At 33.5% G+C, this 20,271-nt stretch overlaps 2 protein-coding genes across 7 annotated transcripts; one reads left to right on the top strand and one right to left on the bottom strand.

Annotated features, from left to right (window-relative positions):
• Positions 1–5,799: 5,799 nt before the first annotated feature.
• On the top strand, positions 5,800–16,166 carry LOC126767738 (uncharacterized). 2 transcript variants are annotated; one of them, XM_050485316.1, is made up of 3 exons: positions 5,800–6,013; positions 13,139–13,932; positions 14,044–16,166. In XM_050485316.1, exons 2-3 carry the CDS (start codon positions 13,191–13,193, stop codon positions 15,648–15,650), a joined length of 2,349 nt encoding a protein of 782 aa, XP_050341273.1. In that variant the 5' UTR covers positions 5,800–6,013; positions 13,139–13,190; the 3' UTR covers positions 15,651–16,166. The 2 variants fall into 2 exon arrangements, with proteins under 2 accessions (XP_050341273.1, XP_050341272.1); XM_050485315.1 differs by lacking the exon at positions 5,800–6,013 and adding an exon at positions 9,497–10,467.
• An 898-nt stretch (positions 16,167–17,064) lies between these two features.
• LOC126767741 (cysteine-rich hydrophobic domain-containing protein 2) lies at positions 17,065–20,087 on the bottom strand. Of its 5 annotated transcripts, none has more exons than XM_050485333.1 (4): positions 19,727–20,087; positions 18,635–19,143; positions 17,951–18,161; positions 17,065–17,851 (listed from the first exon to the last, which is right to left on the bottom strand). In XM_050485333.1, the coding sequence occupies exons 2-4, from the start codon at positions 18,748–18,750 to the stop codon at positions 17,684–17,686; spliced, it is 495 nt and encodes a 164-aa protein (XP_050341290.1). In that variant the 5' UTR covers positions 18,751–19,143; positions 19,727–20,087; the 3' UTR covers positions 17,065–17,683. The 5 variants fall into 5 exon arrangements, with proteins under 5 accessions (XP_050341290.1, XP_050341291.1, XP_050341294.1 ...); XM_050485334.1 differs by having other exon boundaries at positions 18,635–19,056; XM_050485337.1 differs by having other exon boundaries at positions 18,635–19,036.
• Positions 20,088–20,271: the final 184 nt, after the last annotated feature.

Raw genomic sequence — 20,271 nt, 5'->3', positions numbered from 1 at the left:
ATATCATAAAACATTTATTATTAGTCCAAAATTAATGTTGTTGCTGCGCGTTCGAAAAATTGTTTTCACGGAACAGCGGCCTTTAATACATACATATGTACATATGTATACATATAAAGTATAGATTTTATACATTCATACTTATAGATAGATGTGTATGTGTTTGAATCTTTTTAATAGCTTGTAAGGCTTAAAGTTCATTCATCTGAAAATTCTTAGCCGTACATACATACATATACATGTATTTATACAGAGTATCTTGAAAGTTTTGTATGCGCGAGTGTATTTCATACATTCACATATACATACATACGTATATACACACACATATGTATATACATATGTTTTAAAATCTCACACACACAGTTTTTTAGCATGACTTTTTTCCTAAGCTACCAGTATTTTCAATGAAGATGCGTTCTAAGCTCTTATTCTCAGCTGCGCTCTGTTCTTCTTCGTCCGCTTGCTCTTTTCAATTCAATTCAACTCGAATCGCTTCTGCAAATCGTGTATTTGTAAGCTATTTTCATAGATTCTGTTTTCTGTTTTGGTTTATTTTAGGTTAGTTGAGTCAGAATTTTTCGTAGTTTTTGAACCGGTTTTTTCGCAAGTCGATACCATTTTCGAATGCTTGTCTCACCATCCTTTATATTATACTACCTAGTTCTATGCGCACTTAATGGTGTATTCGTATAGTTGTCATCAGTTCATTAACTTTTCTCTGTGCAGATCGTGCAACTGCCTCAGCTTTGGTAGACAGAAGTGCTAAGTGTCACAATGTGTGTACAATAAGGCACCCTCTTAAAAAACATTGTAAATGAAGTATTTGAAATTATTTTTTTTTCTTTATCCAAAACCGTTTAATAATTTAACTCAAAAATTTGCCATTTTTTGTCTTTTATTTGTAGAAAATATTGAATTATGTATGCATCAAATAAAACAACATATCAATAAGAAATAGTTCCACAGTTGACACAAGACCGATTTTGGGACTATTCCGACTCCATTTAGCAAATTATCAATGTTTCACCGCAGCACATTCACACTTGTTATCGCAAGTTTTAAATTACAATATGTTCTGAGTTTTTTACATGGAACAGCACACTCGTAATGCCAATGTACATTAAAAAATCAATAATTCTTGCCATATTTTTTGTGTATATAATATATGTATTGTGTAATTTGTATACATGAACTTATTCATGGCGACGTAAATACATATGTACTATTGTATGTATACCAATTTATGTAAATAATGCCGAGCCCAAGTATTGGTATCGTCATGTGCGAACCTTCATTTTAGTTTTTACTTACTTATGAGGAAAAAGTGGTAATTTTAGAATTCTTAATTCGTTCTTTAAAATATATGTCGTTCCCATGGAAGAAATCCACCTTGGTCACAATTTTCTTGTGCCAACGTTTTTTCCAATCCCTCAAACAGTTGTTAACGCCAATTTCCGAAATAGCCTTCAATGCGCGTAGCGATTCACGTTTAGTGTCTTCAAGTGACTCAAAGCGGTATCCCCGGAGCAGTCATTTGAGTTTGCTGAATAGCCAGAAGTCACAAGGAGCTAAATTAGGCAAATACGGTGGTTGCGGCACGATATTGGCTGAAAATTTGCAGAAAAACTCACGAAGAATCAAAGCAGTATGTGACGCTGCATTATCATGGTACAAAAACCAAGAGTTGTTGACCCATAATTCCGGCCTCTTTTTACGAATAGCTTCGCGCAAACAACGCATAACACTCAAATAGTATTCGTTGTTGACAATTTGGTTGGTCGGAAGGAATCCGGAGTACACCACATCTCGATAATCGAAGAAAACTGTCAACATAACCTTGATTTTTGACCTGCCTTGACGTGGTTTTTTTTTGGCTTCGCCTCACCTTTGCCACGATATTCGGTCGATTGAACGGCTGTTGCCTTGTCATGAGCATAGATCCAACATTCATCGCAAGTAAAAATACGTTTCATGACATCCTGTTAGTCGGAAAGCTTTGCTCTACAGACGTTAACGCGACACTGTTTTTAAAAAAATTTAGTGATTTTGGAACCAATCGTGCTTGCCCTTTTCTTAGTCTCAAATAATCTTTCAATATGGTTTTCACTGATTCACCTTCCGATTATCCAACGATGCCAGTAAGATCTCTGACTGTTAATCTTCGATTCTTATGGATCAATTCTTTTATTTTGTTGACGTGTTGATCATTAGCAGATTGCCGTCCTGAACGTGGTTCGTTACAACGCGTTTTCGACCCTCTTCGTTGAATAATTTGACTCATCGTAAAAATGTATGTTAATCATATATTTGTTTATAAAAAAGGATGAATTTAAATTAAAATAAGAACTATTTGGTAACTTCACACATTTTAGTTTCGAATTCTGATAAGCAAAACCAAACACCGAACAGCTGTATTGGAAACTTTTTGAAAGCACTCCAAAACACCTGCATTATAAATACGATTATTAATGAACAAATGTTGCGATTTAATGTATTTTTTTTTTTTAATAGTATTGGACTTCATATTTCGAAACATTAGATCATTCTGTTAAGACTCGTGACAGCTTTAAAGGTTATATACAGTTAGAATGCCGAAAAAAGAGAAATTTTCAAATTTTTTTTCTGAAAAAACTTTTAAATTTATTGATCAAAACATTTGTATACATATTATGACACCTTTCAACTGTATTTTAAGACTTAGTATTAGTAAAAGTATTTATTTTGAAAGGAACTACAGCTGACCTCCCGGAGCTCCTCTCAAAAAAAAACGTTTTGCGGTGACCACTATATCTCTAAACTGGATGCTCTGAAAATAAAAAAACCAAACATATTTCGTTAAAGTAATATTAGATCTAGTAAATAAGTCGAAGGAATAAGCAAAATAAATTTGTTTGACAAAATGGCGGTTTCTCAAAAAAAATCGTTTATAAAAATTATTTATCAAAGAAAAAAAATCTTCGATTAATTACTAAAAAATGTATTTAAGAAGCTCGTGTTAAAATTTGAGACTAATCGGTTTAGCCGTTTTCGAATAATGCTGATCACCGACTTTGAAAACCGCATTTAAAGTTTGGCCTTGTACTTCCAAGCACTCTGAAACGTCTTTTCAAATTCGCGTGTAACTTCGAAACTATTCACCGGAATGCTATGAAATTTTCTGTGTGTATTCTTAAATATATGTACAATAAAAAAATGGAATAAAAATCGATTTTTTTGGAAATTCTAACTGTATATAACCCCTTAAGAACTATAACAGCTTACACGTGTTTAAATTTATTAATATTATATTTATAAAGTTGTCACTATTATTATTTGGTAAACACAAAGCTCATTATCTTATCTAAGTATATAGTATATGAATTTATCCCACTATCAACTTTTTTTGTAAAAACCAGTTACATGGGCATTATATCTTTACATTTACTTGAAATTCTAACAGTTTTAGATTGTCCGATAAGAACTGGAAAAAACTCTCCCGTTATTACAAGTAATTATGAGCGAACTGCAAGCAAGCACACAGACTATCTGCCTTTGATTTATTATGTAAATTGTTGGTCAATATTATTTTCAAACATTTTTGTGTTAAAAACTTCTCTCCATACGTTGCATGAACTATATTACTGTTTCGAAGCAAATATTATACATTTACATACATGAAATTGTCCGTATTTATTTGTTTGGTCCTGATTAGATGAGTGATACAAGACTCTGAAAAAATATAAATGCAAAATCAATACGGAAATGAAAAATGGCGAGAAAGCTGCAACATCCATTGAAAAATATGTACATATATAATAATCGTGACAGCTATCGTTGTCAAAAGTACAACGAACTGTGGGAAAATTTGCGAAGCTTTGTAGAAATTGTACTTCAGAACAATTAAGATGAACTTTTGACATTAGAATTCGATTTTATTATTATTTATCGCCCGCTGGATCATGACTATTATGAATCTGGCATCTGGCATGATAAAACCGCTTTGAAACCTTGTGAGCAGCTTAAACACCAAATATTGATATATTGTGCGGCAAGGTCCTCTCTCGATGAACTAAGTACTTTTACTTACATTATATCCGTTATAATATTTGATGCAGACGCGTTGACAATGGACAACTTCCGGTACCGTGGCTCAGAGAAATAATATAAAAAATTACTTAGCTTTGCTTTGCTTACAATGAAGATAAAAAAAATATTTTGATTATTTCGAAATTGTCGCCGTAATATCAGCATAACATTGTTGATTATTTTATTTAATTAATATATTTGGTAGTCGCAAAAGTCTTTTCGTATTTGTCAATGAATGTCGTTGCAGTCGTATATCTCCAGTGCTACCAATCACATTGTGTCACCATATAGTGTTGGAAAGGTGAGATTTTAAGCTGCATTTAACCAAATAAAATTAAATTGGGGAAGTTGAAAAAAAGTTACACCTGTTCAAAAATGAGTGAAAATAATGAAGAAATTCGCTATATTTTGAAATTTTTGTATAAAATGGGGAAGAATGACACGCAAGCCACCAATGAAATTTGTGAAGCTTACGGAGACGATGCTGTATCAGTTGGTGTAGCACAACAATGGTTCGATCGCTTCCGTTCTGGAAATTTCGAAATTTCGAAATTTCGAATTATACTGATGAAAGTTTTACACTTATGGAATAATGTCTCTAGGGGAAAAATGGCAAAAAGTGGTCGACCAAAATGGTACATATTCGTTTATTTTTTTATTAATATAAATATAAAAAAATATATATAAGTATGAAGTTTGATTATAAATACGAAAATACTTTTTCGACTACCAATAAATACCCTCAGGATCAGTAAAAATTTCACAAGTAATAATTGAATACAGCCAACCAAAAAAATAGCTCAATATTCTGAGTCCATTGTGCAATCACAGCGCGTCGTCAATAACATTTTAGTGGCGTATACAATTTCCCAACAGCTGCTTCGTATTTTCGTATCGTTTTCGTATCGGCTGCTGGCACTTACTTACTACTTCAAAGTATTCGTATGACATTTTCGAACAATGAGACAGTTGCCGGTGTATATGTACCGGCTTCAATACAACAACGCCAACATTTACATACATGTGTGTGTGTGTATAAATGTATGAAACAATAAAAAAAAATTAATAAATGTAAAAAGTTGCTTGTCGAGCAGAAGAGCTGTTGTCGTGGCGCGTATCAAGTACTGAGTGCTAACGCTTGTTTTCAGCGCATTTTCGTAATTTCACTACAAGACTGGCAAGTTTTCCATTCCAAAATCAGTTTCGACTCGCGATTCTAACTCGAGAGATGTGTTTTGTGTGCAAACTATTTTACAATTTTTACATTCGGAGCTCTACAACGGTTGGTTGATTGGCCATTGTTTGCTCACCGGTATTTCTTAGTATTATACATGCACACACATATGTATGTACATATGTATGTACATGGAAGCAATTTTCGCAGATTGTTTGAATTTATCGTACACACACATATTCGTGTGTATATTTGGTAACTGATTTTACAAAATATATGTAGTTACACTTCATTTATTAACGGTTTATTTTAGTTTTTTGAACGGCAAGCGGCAAAAATTTTCATTCAAAATTAAAAAAAAAAATAAAGTTTTTTGTGTTTCGTTATCTTGTAGTTATCAGTTGCTTGCAGTTGATAAGAAACGTATTTATCATTTCAAAAGATTAGACAAAATTGAGTTACGGTGTTTTCCGAAATTATTACTAATTAAAAATTTTAAAAGCTAAAATCGAATTTCCTACTACTTCATATTTAACAGTAAATATATATGTATGTATATGTGTATAAGTGTGCGTGCAGCATACTCATTGCATGACCAATCGCGATTCCTAACCTGCCCCACTCAACTTGCTCGTAGTTAGAACGCCACAGCAACAGCATCATTCGCAACAAAAACAACAAAAGCAGAAACTGCATTTCACGACAACGTCTTTGGTTATTTTGAAAATTGTGTTCCTTTTTGCAGCTTCAACTTTAGCGAGCGAACGACCGGTAAGTTTGCTTTTCCTCCTTTTCCATTCTACACACTTGTAAGTCCATTTTCATCTATGCTATGTATGCATAGTTACTTTCTATTAGCGCAATTCTCTTTGTAATTACTCACAACTTGGCAAACTCTTTCATTTCTACCTGTTCTCAATGTTCTGAGTAAGACCCATTCGACTTGGTTTTATCTATCATACCGGTCCTACCTTACTGCTCTCAGCTAGTGCATGCGCACATATGTACATACATACACATATATGTATGTCTATATGCATCTACATCAAAATAACACATTTACCTGAGCGTCATCTTACAGAGTCTCATTTCTTTAGTGGTTGGGGAAGATCTACTTGAGGTCGCTCCAACTCTTTTATTAATAAAGTTGCCATCAGTTGCTGAGCATTTAATCGAAAATAACGGGTTATATAGTGTACAATGAAAACAATATAATTAAAATCAAATATTAAAATTAGTAAAATACATAAGTGTATCGAAGAAGTTTTGGAGGTTAACCATACTGAAGAGGCACAACTGGTTTGAATATTTTTCTTTTTATTTTATCATATCTCGATAGTCCATACTTTTTAAAATACTCAACTAAAGTTTTATAGAATTTTTTTAGTATTTTAGTAACAGGATTCGAAAGTGTTGTCGCTCATTTCAGTCAGCTTTATCAGTTCATCTGAATTTTTTTGTTTTTGCTGCACTGATTATTCAGAGACAAACAACTTTTTTACTTTTTAACTTTTTAATCTGTATTCTCGTATAATGATCTACCAGCTTTTTGATCAAAATCGAATTTTGGCACACCAAAAACGTTCAAAATTTTGGGTAAAATCCAAATTTTTTAAACGCCGCAATTTTGTCAATTTTTATTTCGACCGTATGGCACTGTACGGACATCGTCTGTTGTGTTTGCCTTTGATGGCCTAAACTCACGGTGCTTAAAAGCACATAGCTCAAGACAATGCGTTGATCAGCGCCCCAAATAATACAAGCTTTTTGCAATAATTTATATAATACAGATTATTGATCAAGAAATTTATTTAAGTGGTTACCACGATTAAAATCTTATAATCATTTTTGTCTACCATACTCTTTTATAAATAAATATACTCTCTTCTTATCTTATTTCCTTTCGGTATTCCTCTCTCAATGCAACTGCACAAATAAGTTCCAAGGCAAGTTTTCTGCAATGATTAGTTGCCATGTACATATATGTACGTAACTGTTTGCACTAAAGCAAATGTTATGCAGTTTCACTTCATTGCGAATTTATCTTCTTTCTCAAATTCTAACATTACCTACTACCATAATACTATAACACAATACTAAATTAACGAGATTTGTACAAAAACCGGTGATGTTTGAAACTACGAGCTCATGTCAGTTTGAAAGAGCATTAAGCCGAGAATTGGATCGTCAGGCCGTGTAACGGACAGCTTCAGTAAGGACGAGCATAAGCATATTTATAAATACTTCAGTTAAGTGGCTACACATTCACACATTTTAGGGGAACAGTAAGGCTATGATTGTTATCATTGAATAACATATAATTTTCATCGAAAGAATCTTTCCGGAAAGAATAAAAGCTCCCTATAAAACCAGAATTGTGCAACGCGGTTGTGTTGTATGCATGTACAAACACACTTGCAAAACAGCTTCAGCGTTTTAAAGTTTCTCTGCAGCGCATGCATAGGTACAATCATATCCATATATGTATGTACATATATTCAATTAATCATTACTGCAAGTTGACGCGTTTTCCTCTCATTAATTCCACTCCACTCAAAATCAACAAACCTCATCCCTTGAAGTAACCTAATTTTGCAAAAGCTCGATATTTTCGAGTGTTTAAGTAGTAGAATTTCGAATTCGAAGCTGATATGTACATATATGTTTGTGTGAATTTTGGTACTTTCGAAATTACAAAAACAGTTCGAAAATACGAACTTTGTTCGGTTATATCTTAAGTCGTTTTTTTCACGACGTTATTGTTTTAATAGTAAACATTCATATATGTATATTACACATACATACATACATACGTACATACTTACAAACTTACACAAACGTTTCAGTTTATGACTAGCTGTGTACCAACTAGCAGAATATTTTTGAGCTTCTATGTTAATTAAATAAGAAAAGATTAGACATAGCAAAATATACATTCGTGATACATTTTCGGTCATTATTTTAAAACCTTTTACGATTCTTAGCTGTTATTTCGGAGTATTTGATTTATACGAGAACTACTAAAGCGAACATATGTATGTATGCTCGAAACAGCTAGATTTTTCTATAACCCATTGATTTCATGAAAGGTTCTTCCCCACTTTAGACCCTAACTAGCTATCTTATATATGTACATACAGCCAACTTAGAATGAAATACAAATTTTGGCAATTATAAATTATTATGCAAAATTTAACTAGTACCCATCGTCGCATACACTATCGAAAACCTTTTTTGTGGCTGCAAATATATTAAAAACTGCTTCTAAAGGTCTAAGTGACTATGAATGAGTGGTACATGATGAATTCTTCATTCGTTTATAAGTATGTATGTACGACATTTTTAAAAGAACTATTTTTCAACGATTCCCCCTCACTTTGATTGTTCCGTCTTTTTTTATCAGATTAATGGTGTGCTGGGTTACGCTTTGAATTGAAATCTATCACCATCACGTGGTAACGATGGAATGGTTTGAGAATCAAATCAAAAGGTGGTTGGAATGAACGCTCCACTCAATGCGCCAGCATTCAAACAAGTGTGTGTTGGTGTATGAAATTCAGTGAGAATGTGATAGCAACAAGCCTGACAGCCGAGTTTTCGAAATGTTTTTCTACAATGCTGGTACATTGTGTGCTGAAATACTATGTCAGTGTGGAAACAAAAACACTTTACTGGATATCTACTCGCTAAAGTTGCGATTATTCGTATCTACGCTCTTTCGTTTCGAACGTGACGAGTGCACACCCGAATACGAACTGAAAAACAAATCAAAGTATAACGACAAAGAAAAAACACTAATGATGAAAAGCAAGTAAAAAATGTAATCAGAAGTAATCAAGACTAAAGCAGGCAAATGTTATATCAAAATCTTGGGAATACTTGATAATACATTATATAAAATTTATTACATACAAACTCATATATACATATATACATAAATATGTATATATACTATATGTATGTATATGTGTGTGTGCGTTAATATATGATATTGGTTAACATAACCAGCGCAAAAAAAAGCTTTTCAAAAACACCAACTTACGTGTAAGTTTGTACGTAATTTTTTGTATTGGGAAAAAAATTAAAAAAATCCAATACGCTACATAAATCCTATTCGAAAGCAAACCCTAAAGCTGGGATGGGAAACCATACTGCGAAATCAAATTTTTATATGCCTACATATTTACACACCATATGTCAATATTCGTAGTAAATACAAAAACGTAGATATGAATACGAAAATGAATAGTGGCAGATCTGTGATACTCGACGCTTTTTATGGTAGCCGTATTGAAATCATGCCGTTGACGACGTTTGCCGACGCACAACCCACCGCAAGCAGACAACGGCCAAAGCCAAAGTGGCGAGTTGGTTATTCGAGTTCGTAAATTCAGTTTTTCAGTCATTCTCGTTGGTTCGCTTAGTGCGGTTGGTTTTCGAAATTTTCATAACAGCAGCGCCTATAGTGTGTCCACAAAAGAGAGCGTGGAAAAAAGATACAAGCACATACACATAAACATGCAAATTAAAAAATATTCAAAAACACTTTGCTTACTATCAAAATCAGTGAAATAACAATTATTTGCATACCAAACAAAAAAAATTTATAAACAATTTGTTATAAAGTTTAATATGGGATTGCTAAAAATTCAAAAACCGCCCAAAAGGCATGACGCAGAATTAGAAATTCTGTTGCTGTAGAATTTGCTAATTGACACTTCGATAGTTACTAACGTTTACGTCGTCGCTGCCGATTTACTGCTCTTTTTATTGTAGTTGACAAATTCTACAGCTGCGAATTGAAATCCCTTAAATCGGTTCGTCAGTAGACCGGCCCATCGGTGTGTGGTGGATGACAATAGCTTTATTCCCTGCTATTTGAAATTAGAGGAAAGCGTCTTTCCACTAATACCACTGTGTATTGAGAAATCTTTCATCGTTTACTTACATTACTGCGTTTATACATACATACATACATATGTAGTTCTTGTTTGTGTTTGTTAATTCAGTATTGAAATTTTTTATCAAGAAATTTAAATTGAGAGCGTTCGTTTTACATCGAACTACAGAACCTACCGCCATTCGCTGCAGTACGTGCTTTTTTCATTTGTTTACGCTCTCGCGAGTTTGTCATTTGCACTCCCATTATCGTTCTTAGCGACAGAGTATTCAAAACGTTGAAGCGTAGGGAAGTAAATAGTTGCAGATTTGGAATGATGTTGCTGGTATGTTTGATTATGTTCCATTGAGTTTAATTTTTCATACATGTATACATACTTACATGTACGTATATTATATTGTATCCAATTATATTGATATCATATAAAAAATACATGCATATAAGTACATATGTACACAAGTAATTTTATTTGCCGTATTTTTACAACCATAAACTTTTTATACCGTTAAGTAAAGGGTTTTTTAAAGTGAGTATAATATAAGATATATGTACATATGTAAACTTTTTGACACCTAACGGTTTTACAGTATAATGTCATATAAAAGTTAAAGATGAAGAAACTTCGAACTTTTGCTTATTTTCATAGCGAAAAAATAAATTACTGAATATTTTACGGAATATTCTGATGCCAATACGGTATCGTACCTGTAAACACAACTAAAGTAACTTTAAAAAATTGTTAATGCCAGGATTTGGAATTTTAAAAGGATTTCACACTTGAATTAGTTGCATAATTTTAAAAAGACAAATTTTAAATAGCATTGAGGAAAAAAGGCTACATAAAACATGGTTATTATTTTGAAATGTTAAGAAAATTATTAAAATTTTAAGGTTTATAAAAAATATGTACATACATACAGCTATAATATTTTCGATGATTCTGGCATTTTTTGGACTCCATCACTGCGCCGACTTAAGGGCCAAGAATTATGCCAACCAAATTTTTATAACCTGTTCTGTTAGAACTTTATTCCAGAAACATATGCTAGGGAGTCAGAAGCGGCAAGCTCTGGGTTATAAGGTGGTGCGACAAAGCTTCACAGCTGATGTTTTCAAATAGTTTTGACCGGTTTCGCGACATGAAGCCGAGCGTTGGCAGGATGGAATATTATTGCCTCGTGACTAGTCGCTAATTCCGCTCGCTTTTTGCGCCTATACCTGTAATACAGCACACCCTTGTGATCCCACCAAAAACAGAGCCATTACCTTAGCATCGTGTATATTAGGCATTGCCTTTGATATGGCTGGTTGATCAGGTTTCACTTATAATTTTTTGCGTTCAGGATTGTCGTAAGCAGACAAAAGATTTTCAACGCTTGTTCGAAACATTAGCAAACCGCACGAATATAGTTATAAACGTAGTAAATTAAATATAATTAATTATTAAAAAACTGAAAACAGGTTTTAATACTGCTTTCGGAGAAGTCTATTCATTTGAGTTATTGTCCTGCATAAGTAATCATAATGTACCGACATTACCTCTTTCCTTATGAATAACCGCATTATCCGGTTTTGATATCCCTTAATCTCAAATCACAGTTTTGCCCGGTTTTTTTTTTAGATTAACAATTGTCTTTTTCTCGATTGTTGCTTTAACTACGTAAGCAATATAGACTACATAGAACCTCAGTGCTTTCTTTATACCCGCTAATTAGCAATATTACACAAATTAAATCCTAGCTTTTCTCTACATAAACGTTCCAGTACAGAGGAGTTTTCGACTTTTTCTTAAGCTTCAGATCTAGTCAGTCTACAGACATTTGGACATCGCATCAAATTCAGTCCACCTCTTAGAACTAACTTATTGCTCAATCTTGTGACACAAAACATACATACATTCATACATTTTTAACAGAATGTTTCTCGAGAAGTATGGAGAGGTATAAGAAGGTTATGACCAAAAACAACAAACGACTTTACTTACGAATATTAGCAATAATGTGTTGGAATAATTGCCTGTTTTGAATTAATATTATGAATATTGAGCGAGATGTTTATTTAATAACAGGATATATTTCGACTTGTCTTGTCTTGTTCCGTTGTAAATATTTTCCGCATTAGATTACAAAAATAGTATGACAGTCAGAGTGCCAGGCTGATACCTTTTTAGACGAGGCTGAGATATTTTCTGGAATTACATTTTCAGAAGTGGCGACATATAGATTTATTACTACTTTTGGTGCTTTAACGTATTTTATGAGTGGTTTCAGTCAATTTTCGAAGTATAGTAAGTATCTGGTTAAGGGTAACTCGGCCCAAAATCACATACATATTTATAAAAATTATAAATATTTCCCACAATGTACTCGGGAGTAAGTTAGCCGATCGATAGAAAATATATATAAAAATAATATTACAATGTCGTTCGAGCCTATGAAAAACTTGTGACCTCAATCTTAAGTCTCTGGAAACGGCATAACATCAATACATACGTCGATAGCCAAGTTGCAATTAAAACAATAATCTTACTTCGCATTGCGTCAGGAAATATCCTTAGAAGCAGGGAGATACTTGTAGTAGATATGGCGGTTGCCGGAAAGCCGTTGAACATGTACGGGGTTCCGGACCACAAGGACATTCCGGGAAACAGAATAGTAGATGAGATTAGATAATGTGCCATTCAATTGGCTGCCGAACCAGTACATAAAATACGCTAAAAAGGAAACTTGGCACCGAACCAGTACAGGAAATGCGCCAAACGGTGTCAATATTAGATATCAAGCCGCTATTAAACTTTGTAAGAAGCATTGACTATGTAAACTTCAGCTTCATTAAACTGAACCTTCATCTAGCATTATAAAGGATAGACTAAGGTTTAGTATGTATGGCTTGAGAGAAAATCAGTATAGTTTAACCTAACCTAATAATTAAATTATTATTAAATTAATTTATTTATAACAGTGCTAATGCAGTGCCGCTTTCTTATCGTTTTACAGTCCGCGCCAACCAAACGCTCCGCTTTCGGTTGAATATTAAAACAGCTCATAAATGCTAATGCCAAGGCTACAATACCACCTTAACGGTTATAATCCAGATATGAGCATAACATTAAGCATGCAGCACCAACAACAGCACATTAATCAATTATTGAATACGGCAGCGACCGCCACCGGCATTGTAGGCGACGTGGATGCCTTACTTACGCCCATACAGAACAACAACGCCATGCCCCGCAATCTCTGGCGCACCAATGAAATCATGGAAATGTTGATCATTATGCAAGAAATAAAAGCGCTCGAAATGCTTAGCGTTAAAACTATAAAGAGCGAACTAGTATTTCGTAAAGTGGAAAGGATAATGCATTTACGCGGCTTCCGAAAGAAATCACATGTACAAATTTGGACCAAGTGGAAATTTCTCAAATCGACTTACACGACATCCCGTCGCAATGGCATTATACCAAAAATGATACCACAACCGATCTATGAGGAATTGCACAAAATGCTGCAAAACGCCAATAGCAGCTGCTCAGGCCGTTCGACCAGTGATTGTGGAAACTCAACCACATCACTCGATGGTGACGATTCAAATGGTGACACACCAAATAATTGTAGTAATGGCAGTGAAAGCAAATTGGTTATATCTGGTGTTGAAGGGGGCTATAGTGTGACGGACAAAAGTTCATTGGATAGTCGTGTTGCTGGTCCCGAATCAGACGAAGAGAATGGTCTGGCACATCCGATATTTGGTTTTCGTTTGGGACTAGTTAAGCAAGAACCCGCAGATACAGGTGTGTATATGCAGTTTTGAGGTTTTAGTTTCAACTTAAATTTTATATTACTCCCCTATTATTATTAGCTGAACATTTAACTCATATAAATTTCTATTTGTCTCAATACAGGTTATGAATGTTCAGATGTTAAGGAAAAGGAGTCAACAGCCAGCATACAATTTCAAACCGAAGTTAAGCAAGAAGTAACAGACGAAGACAATGCACCAACAGTATCGACATCGCCATCTCCTCAGGTACTAGCCGAGGAGCAGTCAAAACATCAACAACCTCAACGGCAATCTCTACCAGAAATAATGATATTAAGCCGACGGTCCACACGCCCTTCAACCACTACCAACACATCTACTACCACATCAATACCAAACATTACGAGTACGCCTAAATCAGGCATAAGTGCATCCCAAGCACAGCCAGGAGCTGCAAACAACACATCAAGTTCAGCACCATTACCACCGCTACGCATAGCCCGCTTCGCTAAGATGCCGCCCAGCGAGAATACGACCGATTCTAACGTAAATTTACCACCGCCACCACTTACCATAAATCCGTCATCACATACATTACGGCTTAGTAGTGCCTATAGTAGTGGCACATATGCCATTAATGGCAAAGGCAACTCCAACAACAACGTTTTGACATTTACGCGAAAACTTGCCAATATAAATCCACAGACAGTCACGATCACAACTCCAGGACATCAAACTGCCGTGCACCCTTACATACGTCAACAAGAAGTTGTAATGTCCGACCTTAATGCAGCAGCAGTGGCGCCACACGAACACCGAGCGCCTCAACCTTTTTACGGTTTCCCAGATGGACCGTCAACCAGTCAACAGGCACAACAACAACAAGTTCAACAGATTGAATCACGAAAGCGACGTCTAAAGGCATCAATCATGAATGCAATGCCGCCAAAGCGTGTAAGCCGCGCACCCGAAACGCTTACAAAGCCCACATCGCTACAGGCGAAATTGGATTATAGTAGTCAATTCAACGACGATGGACTTAATGACAGTTCAAATGAGGAAGACAATTCTATATATCAAGCGCAATCGCATCATGGCGGAGAACAGCCTTCACCAGATAACACCGAACGCACCCAAGGCTATACGAGAGTATTGCAAGATATGGCTATTTCGTTACGTCAAATGCAACGCGAGGCGATCAACGAATTTTTCAAGCGTCAAATGAAATTGGCGCGAGAGGAACACGAATTTCAGATGCGACAAGATGCGCTCTTGATGCAAGCATTCAAGGAACAAGCTCAGCAGTTTCAGCAGATGAGCAAAGAACTCTTGGGAAGCGCAGTAAAATTGGAAAAGCGTAAGAAGAGGCTGGAGAAACAGGCTCAGAAACAGTTTACGAATAATAGAAAAGCGCCCACACGACAAATGCAAGCACGTTCTGGGGAAAATGTGAAGGTTCTTCTCAACGGTCTAAACAAAGCAAAAGTTGAACGTAAAGAAGTATTGGAGGAGAGTAAAAAAGACGTCAAAGTACTAATGAGAAATATACACGCACAACTGGAGTTAACTGAAGACGACGATGAGGACGATGAACAAAATCGATACGAGTATGATGTTAGCGAGTATCTGCAGAATAATGGTACTGGTGGTATGGCGCAAAAACCAGGTGGAGCGCAGAATACGCTAGAAGACAAAGATTGTGGTGAAAAAAATAGCATTACCTCCGATCCCATACAAATACTTGGCTAATAGAATTAAAGTAGAAGAGTTCAAATATACATACACACATATGTATTAAACATTTAATAATAAGTTAAGTGCAATGCACATTCCAGCGTGAAAACGCTTGTACGTACTCCCTAAAGCAAAAATGTTGGAGGTAAAAAAGCTATTTTCAAAGCTTTGGAGCCCCGCAATATTTTTGTGTATAACATGTGATCAAATAGTAGATTAATGCATTATTATTTAAATGAAGTCCTACAGAATTTTCATCGAAAACAAATTAATTTAATCCATCGCGCAACATTCCAAAGCCGCACGAAGACTTGATAATATATAAGCATAAAATAATTAATGTTTAGATGAACTTTAATTTAATTTGAAATAGAATGAAATATTGTTTTGCCCATAATTCTATATTTTAAAGCATATTTAATTTGAAATGAATATTTAAGTTAAATTTAATACGTTATATTTTCTGGATTATTATAACATCTTTGTTTTAAAGTAAATGTATAAATAAAAAAAAAGAAATTTACGAAAATTGTTAAACAAAGATTTACTTGAAATGTAATGCCCTTTTCGGTATATCCCCGTGCCATTCATAAAAACCTTGTGTATGAAAGAGATTAACGAACTCTGTTAGCGCTCTTCGATAATTAAGTAGTGAATTAGCCGGCTATCCGTCCGTTGCCTGTATATAAATCCTTCAGGTTTTAAGATATCGATCTGAAGTTTTGTACACGTCTTTTTCTCCTCAAGAAGTTGCTCATTTATCGGACTACTATAGGATATTGGTGCCATACAAACCGATCGATGTTTTTGTTGTTACAGTTATAGCCGATTAGCTTGGATGGTAAAGTTCAAGTTGAATGTCATCGAAGTCATCTAACGGCAGGCCCAAAAACTCATCGAACAAACTCAAATCTTTGTATGGATATCTTTTTATTTGAAAAGAAGAGTGAAGTCATCTTTTTTTCGGACAAGGTATAGTATTAAAAATTATGCAATTTAAACAAGGTCACAGGACAAAATTATAAAACCATATTGTTTACTTAAACTCATAGGGTACACAATTTTATTAACAATTTTGAACATACTAATTTACCTAACTACATATTACTTTGAATTTTTGATTTATTAACGCTTTCCCTTTGAAATGTTTTTGTTAGTACTCATTCATTCCTCTTGACACAATCGTGTTAAACTTTAGTATATATTTTAAATTAAAATCTAAAAATGAAATAATGGCATGCTTTATACATATATGTACATATGTACATACCATCTTATACCAATATAAAAATATATAATTTCTTTTGAATAATAATTTCTTAAACATTTTTTAAGATAATTTTTTCACACTCAGAGTAATAAAAAGAGGAAATTACAACTACATGTTAACCGAAAAAACAAAAACTTTCTTTATTTATTTTAAATATACAATCTTTATTAGCATTTTTTTAAATAAATGTAAGTGACTTAATTCTAAGCGATTACAATCTTCTCATTGAAGCATATGCTTTCAATTAATATTAGTTGTTTTCTTTAAATTCTTGTAAATTAAAATTAAATTAGAAATGTTTTATTATACTTTTCATCACATTTACAGAAATTAATCAGCAGAAATTAATTTTGCCATATTTTTCTAAGTGACCATAGCATGCGCATGAGTGAAAGCAAAAAAAAGATAAATAAAAGCAACCCCAAAATATCATTTAAATCGTTCGCAACAAAATTATTTCAAACTCTTCCTTACATTTCCATTCATAATAACTATATTTATAATAATTAGTTGCGCACAGATGGCAATTCAATATCAGCTGACGGTTCATTTTTTACCGTTTATATATTAGTTATTAGCAAGTGCATATACATATGTAATACGTATAAGTTCATATATACAAACTAATAGTTTCGATTGGTTTTAATTAGTATTTATAGTTCCTTCCAGTTATTCTAATAAAAGTTATTTCAAACTCTATACATAATCAAAGCTAGGCCGACTTAAAACCCCCCATTCCCCGCTTAAAATGATGTTCTTGTAGATCGAATCTGTTTATTTAATCCGGACGATAAATAGGCGTCTTCGGTATAAATTCAATACGCAGCACATACTCCATCATCGAATTTGAATCACATTGTTGCTTATGAAGTCGCCAATGTAGGCCTAGTTTATGATACAAATGGCTATTCTCCCATTCAAGCAGCTTATCAAGAGTGTTTTGCGTCTAGAATTGCACAACATGTATAATTTAATTTTTAGTAATCAGCAGTAATAAAATTGCTGCTAAATTTGTTATTTCTATGCGATGTGCGATCATACATACCCGTTTGCTCAAACAAATGACCGGCCAAAGAGAACAACCCAATGTACAACAACAGCATACACAGCCGCAGAATAGCCATTTCACGTTTACTGGTAATGTTTTCTTCAAAATACCATTAATACGTCCAATTGTTGCCTTGAATTCTTCAGGTGCAACACGCGAAACTAGACCCGAGGGAAATTCTATGTTGAAACGATTACTCAAACCAAATCTGTAATTACAATTATTTCAAAAATTTATTATATTTTATTACTTTTTTGTATTAATAATAATAATAATAGTTAGTAATAGAATAATGTTTTGACAACTGAAATGAACAAGAATATTCATCTAAATTTACTCAATTGTTTTAAAGGGTTACATGGGTTTCCTCGAGGAGACAACGGCCTAATTTCAATAATTGTTTTCCAAAAAAAGTGAAATATTTTATTCAAACTTAAAAAGATTTTGTGATATTTTCAAAGTAATAAGAAAAAATACATGTTTTAATTAAGACCATAAATTAAGTAATGGGCGAAGGGAAAAAAGTGAAAATTGTATTTATTACAGACATTTTCACAAAAATAAAAGCAATTTTTGCTTAATCTTTTTCGACGTTGTTTTTTATTAATTAATGAATTAATAAATGTTTATTGACAGTGCTTTAATAAGAAGTTCTCTCTTAATTATTTGCATATAACTTACACTGTCATGTTACCAGCACCTCGTATGATGATTGGCTCTGGGACAGGTGCGACCATTTGATCTTCATAGTGCTCCTCCAGTTGTTCGTCTTCATAAATTGCATCGAAGTCAGCCATTGACCACTCAGATGACCAACAAAAGTTTAATACCAAAGAATTAGATGTCAAGGATGACTGGGAAGTGTAGACAAATTTTCTTTTTTGCCACGAATAAATGATTTGTAGTTGGTTTGGTTAGTGTTTTCCTCTTATACCCGTCAAGCAATTTTACCAATAACAAATATGTATAAGTATTTCAATAATTCATTTCGAAGATTTTGTACGCCATAATAATTTAAATGCCTTTTTGTTGTTATTACGGCTATCACTAAGTTATAGTGTTTCTTTTTGTATTTCACTACAGCTGCAATTCATTTCAATGCACTTTTGTTTATATATACAAACGTATTCCATTAAATAAATTTTGTATTATCTGGGATTTTTTGTTGACTTCGTAATCTTCAACGTATTCTAGAGTTTATTTATGATAAAAAATATAAGTAACAGAAATTAAAATTTGCTAGACAAGACAATAAAAAATCTAATTAATTCCAATGAGAAAATTACGTTCAACAAAGATCTTTTATTAACTCAAGCAGCTGTGCGGAGTATCGAAATCACTCTGTACTATCGATTAGAGAAACTTTTGAATGACTATTATGAGCCTAACAAATAGAAGTATCTGTTTGACAACTAAGTGTTGATTTGATTTTGAATTTGAATTTCTTGGAGTTATGCCAATCGTTGTTATAAACAATTATTTCATTATTATAATATATAATAATATTTTATAAATGTTTTGCTTTATCGATAGGAAAAACAAATGGGTTGACTATCGATATTTTTCAAACACTTTGGGTCGCGAACAGCTGCCCCAAACAAAAACATAAAGTATGACGAAATAAAGGAAATGGAAACGTCGATGATGCACAACTGCATTGCACTACTGTGAACGAGTTAAAGTGATATACAAAAGTATTCTTTATATGTATGCAATTATCACTTTATATCTCATTTATTATTTTCAATCAAAGCAAAAACGATATGAACTCACACTAGTCGTTTATTGATTTGCACAGTAATAATAGCACACTCCAAAATTAAATGTAATACTGTGAGAAAGTCATTTAACACCTCTTGTATTATTACTTTCATGTAATTGCCACATACTTCGATACAACCTTTCGCAATTATCACGATTCACAAATGTATAAGCTTCACATAATTTGTTTGTCCACTACTGCTACAGTATTTTCATTACAATTAATTCAAAAAGTTTTCTTATAAAAGTCTGTACTTTTTATTTGGCTTTGCACTTCATTTGTTAACAGCAATTTTCTGAATACTATTAATAACAAATCACTAGCATTGGCAAAATTGTATTTTTGATCCCTTTTGTTTTATAATCAACACTAGCGTTGCCATACCGTTAAAAATAATTCATTGGAGAACCGCTTATTGTTGGCGAAGGTCATAAGTAAAAGATGTTTATCGCTTTTATTAGATAGAATATTTTACGCATTGTTTAATTATAATTTATATTGAATATGTTTGAAATTGAAGGACTGATTTTTTCCAAAATACTCTTAGAATTGCATT

Source organism: Bactrocera neohumeralis, chromosome 2 (genome assembly GCF_024586455.1).
Source record: "Bactrocera neohumeralis isolate Rockhampton chromosome 2, APGP_CSIRO_Bneo_wtdbg2-racon-allhic-juicebox.fasta_v2, whole genome shotgun sequence".
In the NCBI taxonomy this organism is placed as follows: domain Eukaryota; kingdom Metazoa; phylum Arthropoda; class Insecta; order Diptera; family Tephritidae; genus Bactrocera; species Bactrocera neohumeralis.
Note: the sequence above shows the minus strand (reverse complement) of the source record. Positions and strands in the feature narration are given on the sequence as shown.

Coding starts and splice junctions, on each gene's coding strand:
- LOC126767738 (XM_050485316.1), top strand. CDS start 13,191: ATGCTAATGCCAAGGCTACAATACCACCTTAACGGTTATAATCCAGAT. Junction 13,933..14,043: donor GCAAGAACCCGCAGATACAG/GTGTGTATATGC, acceptor GTCTCAATACAG/GTTATGAATGTTCAGATGTT.
- LOC126767741 (XM_050485333.1), bottom strand. CDS start 18,750: ATGGCTGACTTCGATGCAATTTATGAAGACGAACAACTGGAGGAGCAC. Junction 18,162..18,634: donor GGTGCTGGTAACATGACAGT/GTAAGTTATATG, acceptor TTGTAATTACAG/ATTTGGTTTGAGTAATCGTT. Junction 17,852..17,950: donor TCATTTGTTTGAGCAAACGG/GTATGTATGATC, acceptor GTGCAATTCTAG/ACGCAAAACACTCTTGATAA.